Below are 13,256 nucleotides of genomic sequence, written 5' to 3' on the forward strand. Positions count from 1 at the left end.
ACTTAGGAATGATTTGTATATTCACAATGGACAAACTCAACATTGTCCAAAAAGGAAAACCACACACAGAAGCCGTGAGTAAAATCTCCACTTCCAGAGGAATAAAGTAATATATTTTTTCTTCTCCTCACTGGGACTAGGACACTGAACAATAAAGCAAAATACATCCGTTCCTGGAATCTGGTAAAAACTTCTGGGCTGATAGGGGTAAAAAGCTGATCAGAACAGTTAAAATATTGAGTACTTAGAAGAATCCAATTTGGTGTTCGCTACTAAAACCTCTGTGGAACTGGCACAACAGCATCAGAACACTAAAGTCTTCAAATATTCCATTTCAATCATGCAACAAGGCTTAACAGGTAAGCTCTAAAAATAACCCCCCTTCCCCTCCCAAAGGTTTATACAATATTTTACATCTTTAAAGTGTTCAATTCTTCCCAATTTTATTTGTCTTTGAATAAGGCTCCACCTCACATAATGAATAAAACGGATTGGTTTTTAGATGTAATGTCTGTATTCCCAGTTCTTCAAAGCCACATACACACACACACACATCCCCTAAACTTATTTTTCTACATTGTGTATTTGAGATACTTTTGTTTTCATGAATTAAACGAATACATTTTAAAAAAATAATAAAAATTGTTTCATATATAAAAGTCCATCTTTGTCTTTATGCATCCACAATCAGTGACACTTCTTTCAAAATAGGTGATGTATTTTACAGGCATTTCACGGGTCTCAGTTTAAAATCCCTAACAAACACATTTGAGTAGATATCATTTAAACAATTTTTAAAAAAATCTTTTATATCACATTTCAATACAAAAATAGTTGTATTTGTTATTAGGTGTATTACTTCCCCGAATCCAAACTTTTACCTTAATGTAGGATCTACAGAAGGGAAGTAAAGCCTATTGAACTGATTTTCAGAAAGCTGAACACCCACAAAATGAAGTGAAAAATCAGGCTGAATATCTTTTGCAGGTTTCTTCTAAACTAACTTCCACAATAATTGCCTGTCATGTAGGAATTTATTATACTGGATGAAAGTGAATGACATAGCTTCTTCTTTGATAAGCCTCAAAGGACAAAAAATCCAAATGCTGATCATAATCTATGTACCTATCATACTTTGCTCAGGAAACTTGCCAAAGCTTCCCTTTCAATTCTGAACACAGCTGATAGTATACCTTAACTTTCATAGGCATTCAGCCACTACTTAGATCCTCTAAAAAAAACTCTACGCTTCTCATGAGTTCTCTCAACTTTTTAGGTAACTGTGATCTTATTTTTAAACTAACTTCTTGTGGTATAATTTTGTGCCAGGGTACATGAAGGTTTGCACGCAATGAGAGTAAACTGTATTTACATATCCCAAGATTGCAACACCATTTCTTACCAGCATGAACATGAAATTTCAAAGTAATGCAATACTTTCATATGCTGAATCCAGCTTTAATATTGCATCTTCCCAGAGAGTATAAAATACATATAATGTAAGAAATGCAATGTTAACATAAAAACAGAACTCCCTCTCCCCAAAATTCTAGAATTCAAAACTTAGATATTTGACAATCAATAAAGAAAACCTTAAAGTCCGTTTCAAGTAGTCTTTTTTCCCCCTAATGTCTCTTGATAGGCAATGAATCTTCTCAAATTCATTTTGACATTGTCAAGAACACACAACTGATCTGTACTGTACTGTCCTTTTCCTTCTTTTCGCATCTGCAATAAAAAAAAATACACACACACATAAAATTAAGAAGGCAGCTTTTCAGATTAGGACAGCCAAGCACGCCTCTGGCAGGATATGATGCTCCTGCCTTTCAATAATTACACAGTTAAATCTGTAACATGTATTTATCCTCTGTAGATATTTAAGGGAAAAGACCTAGCACTGCACTCAGAAATAAAATGAAGTGCAAAGCACTCATATTTAATGAAGGGTCAATTGGTGGAGTATGACAGCCGCTTCTGCTAGAGTGAATTTGTTGTGCCCTAGAATGATGGGCTAGTAGATATTAGGCCATCCAGCAATAAACTACAGAAATAAAAATGTATCTATTTTAAAAGTATATTGGAGCTTCTAGCCTCCTGTGTGTCACCTGGCTAAAGGAACACAATGCTTTGAAAATTTACCCCCCTTTTAAAGAAAAAAAAATTAATTTGAGGGATCGGAAGTTTCACTTGTATAATTTCACTTAACAGTACAGGATTCTGGTTAAGACCTATCTTAACTAAGCAGCAACAGGATAAATACATGCACATTTGGACACCCATGCAAATTAAAACAAGAAGTCAAACTAGTTTCAGAAGAGGATTTCCTCTCTCCTTTCTAAAGGTTAACCATGTGTGGCCCTCTCTACCCATGGAGGAATTCAGAGAATCAATGTACCAGGGTTTCAGAAAAAGATGGCCAATAACTTAGACACCAAAGGCGCCTCGTAGTAAATATGGGATTAATTCTTTATGCACATGGTTAAACTGACTGTCAAGAAAGGAACTTTTCTTTCCATCTAAAGCATACTAAGAGTAAGTGAGATTTGTTTTTTTGCTCTCTTCTGTGCACTGAATTGTTTAAAATAATGTGGGCATATTTCACATAATTTCCTAGTAGTACAAGCAGCAAAACTAATCTCAAGTGTTAACTTAAACTGTATTTTGAGGCCTTGGACTGGCTACTAGTTTGCGAGATGCCTACCCTTATTTTGAAGACTGGCTGGAATTCTTTCAGTGCAGGGAGCAATTTAATCTGAACTGCTGCTTTTTCAGCCTCTGTCCCATCTGCAAAAACATCAAAGAGCGCATCCAGAGCTTCTCCAGCTACCACAAGAGAAGAATCCTTCATAGCAACCTCAAGAAGAAATTTTCCAATCATCTGAAAAGAGAGACTTATTTTTAAAAACATGGCATTATAAAACAATGGCACGTAATTGTCACTAAAGCAGTTTAGGGGTTGCTACCCATATATTTATTACCTTTAGTGTTTCAGCTGTATCTTCTATTTTTGCCAGCACGCTGCCAGCAATTCCCAGGATGCTAACTACATTTACTCTAACACTGATATTACTGCTATGAATACCAGCTTCACATAAAGTCATCAGCTGCTCAGGAGTCATACACTGTTTAAAAGAAAAGTAAATGTCAGATAAATTTAAATTTCCAGAGAAACACTATTTCAAAGAAAAATCTTTAGGTCATTTGCTTCTATATAAGACAGACAAACCTATAGCAGATAAGCAGCATCTGTATATTATGAAAAAAGATAAGACTGAAGATGGAATCAGCATGGAGATTATTAAACTATCCTTTTACTCCTTCAGGAATTTTCTCCAGAAAAGGCTCAAGGCTCATTGTCATGGCTCTGTAGGTAAAAAGCCCTGAACCAAAAGCCACATATTTACCTGAAATATTTGAATAACTCCTTCTAAGCCACTAATGAACACTACAGAAACTCTTTATTCATAAATTGATAGCATTTAAATCCAGAAAGGACCATTAGGTCATCTAGTCTGACAAGTATCACAGGCTATTAAAGTTCCCCCAGTAACCGCTCAAATGAACCAGTAACTTGTATGGCTAAAGTACATCTTCTAGAAAGGCATCCAGTCTTGACGCTATCAAGCGAGAGAGAATCCGACACTAGCCTTGGTAGTTTAGTACACAAAATGTTAAAAACTGTGGCTGCTGCACAAACAGATACAGCTTGGGTTTTACATTTCCTTTTGTTTTTGAAAAGTTAGCCCAACTGTTTTTCTTTAAATATGTATACAAAATAACCACCAGGCTCAGAATTAGTGTGAAAGGTTTCTTCTAGGACAGGGGTGGGCAAACTATGGCACGAGGTCCACATCCAGCCCACCAAGACCTTTTAATCCTTCCCTTGAGGTCCTGCCGGGGAGTGGGGTCGGGGGCATCCCCCACTCCACATGTGCTGTGGCTCAGTGTGGCTCCCGGGAAGCAGCTGGCATGTCCCCACTCCGGCTCCTATGCATAGGGGCAGGCAGAGGGCTCCGCACACTGCCCCCACCTCTTCAGCTCCCATGGCCAATGAGAGCTGCAGGGGTGGCAGCTGCAGATGAGACAGCGTGCAGAGCCACCTGGCTGCACCTCAGCGTAGGAGCCAGAGAGGGGACATGCCACTGCTTCCGGGAGCCACTTGAGGTAAGCGCCACCTCCGGAGCCTACATCCCTGAGCCACCCCCTCTGTGCCCCAACCCTCTGCCCCAGCCCTGATCCCCCACCTGCCTTCCAAACCCCTCAATCCTAGCCCAGAGCCCCCTCCTGTACCCCAAATCCCTCATCCATGGCCCCACGCCAGAGCCCGCACCTCCAGCTAGAGCCCTTATCCTTCCCCCTCCCTCCCCCCCGCACTCCTGCCCCAGCCCAGAGCCCCTTCCCACATCCTGAACTCCTCATTTCTGGCCCCATCCCAGAGCCCTCACCCCCAGCCGGAGCCCTCACCCTCTCTCACACCCCTACCCCCAATTTTGTGAGCATTCATAGCCCACCATACAATTTCCATTCCCAGATGTGGCCCTCAGGCCAAAAAGTTTGCCCATTCCTGTTGCAGGAGCATATTTTTTTCAGCAACCTTATTGATCTATGAGAAAAATTAGGATGAATTTTGTTAAACCTGTAAATCTAGCAGCGTTAATAAGCACTGTTACAATGCTTAAAACATTAAACATCAAGTTACAAGAATTTAGCACTCTTTAAAGATTGGTTTGTTTCAAAACCATTCAAGTACAATCTGATGTAAATTTACTGAACCTGTATCTACCAGAATGCCCAACGTTTGGTAGAAAAACCTCTCACCTGAGATATATTCTTTGATGCCATTGTTTGCAAGAGAGCCCTCATAGCACTAGTTACAGCTTCCAGGAATTCAGTGTGTGTAGGAAATTCTGCTCAAAAATAAACACAAAGCCAAAGAGTCAAAACAAACTTCAAATCATTTTAAGGACTTTCTGCACTGAGAGCAGAGAAAAATGTCCTTCCATTCCACATCTATTGGTGCTACCCCATGTTAAAACCTAGATTTTCAGAGACTGGGCCTCTAGCATTGTGGGTGGAAATTGCCAACAATTTCATGTTCGTATTTGTATCTGCAATTTCTGCCACAGATGTCTAAAGTCCTAGTTTTCAGACACAATCCAGGACTAGGACTTCTAAGTGACATCAAATATAGGTGTAAAATTATGCACGCAAAAAGTGAGGCCTAATTAAGGACAAACTGAAAATTTAGCACAAGTGTCCCACACCAATATTTCAGACCATAAGCACCACCAGAGCACTAAGAGGAGCACTGCAAAGAAGCTAAGCGGGTACTTTAAAACTCACTTCCTAGATCTCTTAAGAAAATCTGTAAGACGTCCAGTCTTTTTCCTGGGACTCTGAGCTCCAACATGCACCCAGAATATTAGCATCTCTACATCACCTGTTAGTTTCCCCCTGGCATGCAGTAAACTCTGGGAAACCTAGGACTCGAACTGCGCCCACAAAATTTTGAATACTCAACTGCTCCCCAATACCAACCATCTTCTTGCATGCATATTCTTCTGTATTTTAACACTTTTCATTCTCTGCTAATGTTCTTTTGTTGCTATTTACAGGCTCTGGCAGGAGTAAAAACCTGCAGTGGCACCTTACAGATTCCTATCCCAGTTAGGAGACTAGAGCTTTGAACAGCTACTTATACCAGTAGTCCACATAATTCACTACAGTGTTTTTAGGCCTGTCTACAAGAACCGTGTGTTAGCATGATTATCTGCTACAGCTAGGAGCATCTGTCATCCGACACACCTATCCTCAGCAGAGAATCATGAGCTAATGTTGTTCTTGTAGTGTAGACGGGCCCTTAAACTATTAATTTCCAGCATGCTTGCTCATCAACTGGTCACCTCTCAATCTGAAAGCAGCATTAGTAACTGGGAAATCTTCACAATAGCTCTCAGAGAAATTAACAGAAGCTTTTTAGAGACATAGGAATAAGTTTGTTACTCCACAACAGTACTGTTTTAAAAGAACATTGTCCAACAGGTTTATCATCTTCATTCAAATCAAATCATCATCACACCAGGAAATCTGATAAGCAGCTTTGATGCTTAGCCCTAACTGTAAAACGTTTGGGGCAAATGATTACATTTATTAGAGATATACATTTTCAAGAGTGGTACGCAAAAAATATACGCATAACTTATGCCCCAGAGAAAGAGAGGCCTGCTATATTTCCTATTTTGATAAGTATGCAAATACTAGAGTTTGTTTCACTTTGGGAATAGCGTCCTGTGATGTCGAACCTGAATTATAACGCTGGTGACGTCATTTCAGATAAGTGAATTCTCTCACATTCAGATTTGTTTACACATACTCAGGAGATGTCCTGCTCTCCATTACAATAGCTTGTCTTATGTGATCAAAGGAAAAAACTGCCACCATCTCAGGCATGACCAAATATAGATGTTGTGGTCTCATGTTAGGATGGGGCTCCCACACTGGTTAAGTCACTTTATATTTCAGTGCTTGCATATACTGATGTAAAACATACTACGCACTCCAAAAACTTTATTCGATCAGAGCTTTCCTGGGTAAGGAGATTATGTGAGGTTTACATAGCCTTGGTGCATGGCAACATATTCCCAACACCAGTTTTTCTTGCATCTGGAAGGCAGCACGGAGGGGATTAGTAATAAAATTGTATTAAATTAAATGCTATATACACCTCTATCCCAATATAACGTGACCCAAAATACCACAAATTCGGATATAACACGGTAAAGCAGTGCTCCGGGGAAGGGCTGTGCATGCCAGCGGATCAAAGCAAGTTTGATATAACAGTTTCACCTATAACGCGGTAAGATTTTTTGGCTCCCGAGGACAGCGTTATATCGGGGTAGAGGTGTATATAAAATTTACTTATAACAGAAGCAATCAAACCCTTCTGAATTAAGTTTCTCTAATATTATGGCCTTAAACCTACCTGGTTGAGAAAAAACTAGCTGGGAGAGGTGCTGTGCAAGTGACTGAAGTGTTGACGCTCCTCCAAGACAATCCACATCTGATACTAACAAAATGCTATGGAGACATGTTAGAGCTCTGCACTGTACCGTGTTCATTCTGGAACAAAGTAAATAACAGGAATATGCCTTTTGAGGCTCTATTAATTAAAAAAAGATCAATATAAACAAGGAATTTTAATTTAATTATGCAGTGTTGAGGTGGGGTATAATTTACCTGGGGATCACAAAATATCTGCATGTAAATATTTGTATCTTGTTACTAAAACAATGTAGCAGACTTGTAAGATCCAGCTCTCTAGGGTGACCCAAGAACCCCACACACATTAAAGTATCAATGTTTATAATACAGAAAATCTTGAAATTGAAGATCTGATGTTACATTAATAATTTAATTACAAATGCACTGAAAAAAATTAAAAAAAAAGTCAAAGAAATTCCTACTTTCTAATTAATGGCTTCCAAGATGGACTGTGTGTACAGATGTCTACAGCAACACTGTTCGGAAAAGCGGTTTTTTCAAGAATCTGGAAAAAAAAAGTTCGGCAACAGGTTTTTTGGGGGTGAAGGACAGTTTAATGTTTCCATATTTAATTTAAAACCTCTTCAAACAATTGAAAATGAATATGCTGCATAATTTCTACAATGCTGAAGAATCCGGGGACCTTACCAGAGATTTTAGGTTCAGTTTGCCACAGAGTACACAGGCCCTTGAATACAGTTAACCTTACGTAAACACCCCCTTTGTTCTCAATTCTATCACATTGCCATACTACTACTACTACAAGATGAAGGATGTTAGCTTCGCAACCCACAATTAAGAATGAGCTAGGCACTTTACAAATAAACAACCCTGAACTTTTGCCAATCCCTCATACCAAGTTTTCAAGGTTAAAAAGTTTAGGTAAGATTCCCGCAGCTGAAAAGATAGAAAGATTAACTAGAGAACTTCCAAAGTTCTTCCTGTTGTTCACACAAAGAACTTGTTAGCAAGTAGGGAGCAAATTAGACTATCAAAGAATGACAGGAAAGGCTTTAAAAAAAAATCAGATGTTATTCAGATCATCCAGTGCCATTCTGGATCCTCGTTTGAAAGAAATCAAACTACTTCACCTGCACAACTAGATGAAGCATTTTTATGGTAACATCAACCCCTAATGGCAGAGTCCCCAATATGACTATATACTATCACTGAACAAAATGTTTGGAAGTTTGATCTTTTTATTACGAAGGAACAGCTTCAATGTGAAATCAGTCAATTTTCTTTCTAAATGTACTCAAACTTGTCTCAGATTTTACACCTAGCCTGAAGTTCCCCTTTGAATTTTTGTTAATTTACAGTCCTATTTTCTTATCTTAAAAAATGTTTTCCTCTTCCTTGTCACTGCATGAAAAACCTACACACACAGGGGAAACTCACTAGCTTTTTCTGTGTAAAGTCAGGAGTGACCAAGCAAAAAACCCCAAAACACTGTCAAATAAAGCAAACAAACTAAAACAAATATTTTTCTCATGTTGCCAGTTACAGTTATCTGAGTTGTTACTTGTAAAAGTAGCAGGTGAAATATTTTTCCAGAAACATGATTTTTTAAGTTGGTGTCCTTTTAAGTACTAGAGGATTAAAAGTTATTTTCCTGGGCTGCATCAATTATAAAGATGAATTAGAAATAAGTTTTAACAACTCAAAGCTCTTAACCTGTTAACAAAATATTGTGTATTTTTGAGAAGGATCCAAGCATATGTACATATATTTTAAAATAAACAATAAGAGTCATGGCTCTGCTTCTGTTAAAGTGGCCTAGAGAGCAAAAGCAAAAATTGTGCTAACCACAGAAACCTGTGCTGAGACTGGGGCAGAGAAGGGTAGGAATAGAAATAACTAGACTCATAGCTTCCAGGGCCAGAAAGGATCACCGTGATCATCATCTGACTTCCTGTTAGGCCACTGAACTTTCCTAAAATAATTCCCAGAGCATATCTTTTAGAAAAACATCCAATCATGATTTTTAAATTGCTAGGGATGGAGAATCCACCAAGACCCTGGGCAAACTGTTCCACTGCCTGATAACCTACACTTTAAAATGTATTCCTTATTTCCAGTCTGAATTTGTCTAGCTTCAACTTCCAGTCATTGGAGTGTGTTATGCCTTTCTCTGCTAGGCTGAAGAGCCCATGATCAAAAATCTGATCCCCACGTAGGTACTTATACACTGTGATCTAGTCATCCCTTAAGCTCGTTTTTGTTAAGCTAAATAATTGAGCTCTTTGAGTCTATCACTACAAGGCATGTTTTCAAAACCTTTAATCATTCTTGTGCCTCTTCTCTTAACCCTCTCCAATTTATCAACACCCTTCTGGAACTGTGGACATAATATGCCAGTAGCAATCACACCAATGCCAAATACAGCAGTAAAATAACCTCTTTACTTCTACTTGAGATTCCCGTATATGCATCCAAGGACTGCACTAGCCTTTTGGCCACAAGAGCGCATTGGGAGCTCATGTTCAGCTGATTATCCACCACGATCTCCAAATCTTTTTTCAGAGTCATTGCTTCCCAACAGAGAGTCCCCCATCCTGTAAGTATGGCTTACATTCTTTATTACTACATGTATATATTTAGCCGTACTAAAATGCTAATTGCTTGCTTGCGCTCCAGATTGCTCTCTATCAGTAATTTGTCATCTTCATTATTAACCACTCCCCCAATTTTTGTGTCGCCTGAAAACAGTGATTTTATGTTTTCTTCCAGGTTATTAATAAAAATGTAAAATAGCTTAGGACCAAGAACCGATCCCTGCACAACCCCACTAGAAACATACCCACTCAATAATGATTCCCCATTTACCATTACATTTTGAGACCTATCAGTTAGCCAGCTTTCATTGCATTTAATATGTACTATGTTAATTTTATATTGTTCTAATTTTAAAACAAAATGTTATGTGGTACCAAATCAAATGCCTTACAAAAGTCTATTACAGCAACACAGTTACCTTTATCAATCAAACTGGCAATCTCATCCAAAATAGGTATCAAGTTAGTATGACAAGATCTATTTGCCATAAACCCATGTTGATTGGCATGAATTATATCGCCCACCTTTAATTCTTTATTAATTGACCCATATCAGCCACTCCATTATCTTGCCCAGAATCAATGTCAGAGTGGCCAATAATTACGTAGGATGTCCCATTTACTCTTTTTAAATATTGGCACAATATTTGGCACATCTTCAATACTGCAAGCAGATCTGGTTGCACCATCTCAACAATGATATATTGGAATTGGAAAAGGTACAGAAAAGGGCAACAAAAATTATTAGGGGTATGGAACAGCTTCTATATGAGGAGAGATGAATAAGACTGGGACTTTTCAGCTTGGAAAAGAGACAACTAAGGGGGGATATGATAGAGGTCTACAAAAGCACGACTGGTGTGGAGAAAGTAAATAAGGAAGTATTATTTACGCTCTATCATAACACAAGAACTAGAGGTCACCAAACAAAAATAGGCAGCAGGTTTAAAACGAACAAAAGGAAGTACTGCTACACAGTCAGCCTGTGGAACTCCTTGCCAGAGGATGTTGTGAAGGCCAAGACTATAACAGGGTTAAAAAAGAACTAGATAAGTTCATGGAGGATAGGTGCAACAATGGCTATTAGCCAGGGTGGACAGGGATGCAAAACCATGCCCTGAAGTGTCCCTAACCTCTGTTTGTCAGAAGCTGGGAATGCATCACTTGATGATCACCTGTTCTGTTCATTTCCTCTGAAGCACTTGGCATTGGTCACTGTCAGAAGACAGGATACTGGGCTAGATGGACCATTGATCTGACCCAGTATGGCCATACTTATGTTCTTAAATCACAACATTAGCTTTCTTCCAGTCTTCTGGAACTTTCCCAGCATTCCAAAACCTAAAATCAACATTAATGGTCCTGCAAGCTCCTCAGCCACCTTCTTTAAAACTTTTGGATGCTAGTTATCTGGAACTGCTGATTTTAAAATGTCTATCTTGAACAGCCACTGTTTAACATCCTCTTGAGCTATTAGTACACTAGGAAGAATGTTATATGATGTGAGTAGGCTATGCAGTTTTCAGTGTTGTAGCTATGTAGGATATGACACACACAAGATGGGTGAGGTAATATATTTTATTGGACCAACTTCTGTTGGTGAAATAGACAAGCTTTCATGTTCCACAGAACTCTTCTTCAGGTGACCTCCAGCTTCAGCTGGAGCTCAAAAGCTTGTCTCTCACCTATAGAAGATGGTTCAATAAAACATATTACCTCACCCACCTTGTCTCTATCTAGGTTGTGAAGGGTAGTCAGCACACATGATTTATTTTGCCCTTCTTACAGCTCGTATAGAAGTCTTCTCACTAGTTAAAGGCTAGTTGCTGAGGTTCCAGAACGGCTCATGCTACAGAATCTATCTAAGCACTGATGCAACAGAGAGAGCCTCCAAGTGTGTAGACACAGGGACTAGTGTACAGTGTTTAAGAAAAACTTTACTATAGTCACTTTAAAAAATGACTATTTCATATTTTCTGATGCCTGTGAAATCCTACTAAGATGAGTTCTGGGGACCCAACAGCAAACTCAGAATTGGCAAGTAGACTACCGAAATTAACAATTTAAGGAGTGGGGGGATGGGGAGGAGAAGTTTGCTCTCTGGCATTCTCCCCCAGCCTGGCTAGGAGTGGAAATTGGCATTTATTCCCATGGCTTGTTCAATTTCCATTTTCTCTATGCAAGTCACCCTTAACATATCCAACTTGGAAAATCCTGTACAGTTTCAGAAAAGACCAATATCTGACTTCATTCCTGACATACTGGAGGAATTGTCTTGTCCCATTTACACCACAGAATTATTTAAGTCAAGTCAACTTGTATGAATTATGCTGTATATCTAGGATTTTTTAAAAACGCTAAAAGGTTGATTAAAAATAAATCTTCCTGTACTGAAGTTGGATTAGAATAATTTGTTGGTCTAAACTAAGGTCTAAATCAAACACAGTGAAAAGACTGAATTTGAGTTGTGATCAGATGACATATAGCGGTTCTACCTTCTTTGGAATGAGGTTGTTCATGAGTGCTGCGTGAACCTCAGCAGAGAGGCAAAGGGGTGACATGGGCTGCCCACCTCCCTCATCGTAGGAGTTCTCCATAAACAGATCACTCTCATCACTGCTGGAGAGTTCTTCCCATTCGTCATCAGAGGGATCTGAGAATAGAACACAGATTTAAGAATGAAATCTGAAGTCACACACAAACTAGGTACCCCCAACTCCTGAATTATCAAGCATGCAAACCAGTGTCTGATGCCCAGTTTAACTCCAGAAAAATATTACAAGACAGTCTCTAGGAACTAGTGCTCTAGTACATTTCAAGCCTACAGCCTTGTGCATCACACACACACACACACACACACACACACAGTATCATACAAATTATTTTAATAAAAGGCTCATGTTTAGGTTAAGCTTATTCAATTTATCAAGTACTACAGGATGGAACATACTGCTGAGTTTGGTATATTTTTATGCATTCTGAGACTGCATCTGTAGAGGGCAAGGGATATATTTACATATATACATATGTAATATAAATATTATACATATATTACAGTATATTTAGCTATTTCCTCATTACAGCTGATCCTCAGTCAACCCACATTTGCAGCCCCACCTGACAACTCCTGCTCCCTGCATTATGCCCCCATTGAGAGGAAGCCAGGACCTGGGGTGTGGAGTCTGTCTCATGTCAGTTCAGCTAATTCCCTTGGGTCCCCTGGTGAGCAGAGTATGTCTGTGAATTCAGTACACTGGCTGAAGTTCGGAAATCAAAATATCTTTGTCCCTAAGCAACCTGAAAATTAAATGAACACCCGTCTCTGGATTCCTCTTAATTCATACAGACCTTATTTCTGTCTAATCATGGACTGTAGTAACGCAAGGGGTTTGTATTTTATAGTGAGTAAACAAACAGCAGGATATTCAACTGACCCACAAGAGATTTTCTAATTAAATGAGGAAATCTTATGAATTACTGTTCATTAGATGAGATATTCAGTTTTAAAAGACTTTCATTTACTAGGTGCAGAATTTCTCACATGGCAGAAATTACCAAAGGGAATACATGGTGTTAGTAGGGTTTTCATCAGAACTGGCAAGATTTACTTAAAAAGTTATCACCTAAATGTGGGCAGCCTAGGGATCAAATTTACGT

At 38.9% G+C, this 13,256-nt stretch overlaps 1 protein-coding gene across 1 annotated transcript in view; it reads right to left on the reverse strand.

Moving 5' to 3' along the window:
- Positions 1 to 417: 417 nt before the first annotated feature.
- Positions 418 to 13,256, reverse strand: part of HEATR3 (HEAT repeat containing 3) — a 33,994-nt gene continuing 21,155 nt past the window's right edge. The window contains exons 9-15 of the mRNA XM_039503338.1: positions 12,095 to 12,252; positions 7,467 to 7,549; positions 6,986 to 7,122; positions 4,822 to 4,910; positions 2,982 to 3,125; positions 2,705 to 2,881; positions 418 to 1,728 (exon numbers count right to left, since the gene is read on the reverse strand). Of these exons, the coding sequence (XP_039359272.1) occupies positions 1,606 to 1,728; positions 2,705 to 2,881; positions 2,982 to 3,125; positions 4,822 to 4,910; positions 6,986 to 7,122; positions 7,467 to 7,549; positions 12,095 to 12,252 (911 nt within the window). The 3' untranslated portion in view covers positions 418 to 1,605. The remainder of the gene's footprint in view (positions 1,729 to 2,704; positions 2,882 to 2,981; positions 3,126 to 4,821; positions 4,911 to 6,985; positions 7,123 to 7,466; positions 7,550 to 12,094; positions 12,253 to 13,256) is intronic.

Source organism: Mauremys reevesii, linkage group 16 (assembly GCF_016161935.1).
Source record: "Mauremys reevesii isolate NIE-2019 linkage group 16, ASM1616193v1, whole genome shotgun sequence".
Lineage (NCBI taxonomy): Eukaryota > Metazoa > Chordata > Testudines > Geoemydidae > Mauremys > Mauremys reevesii.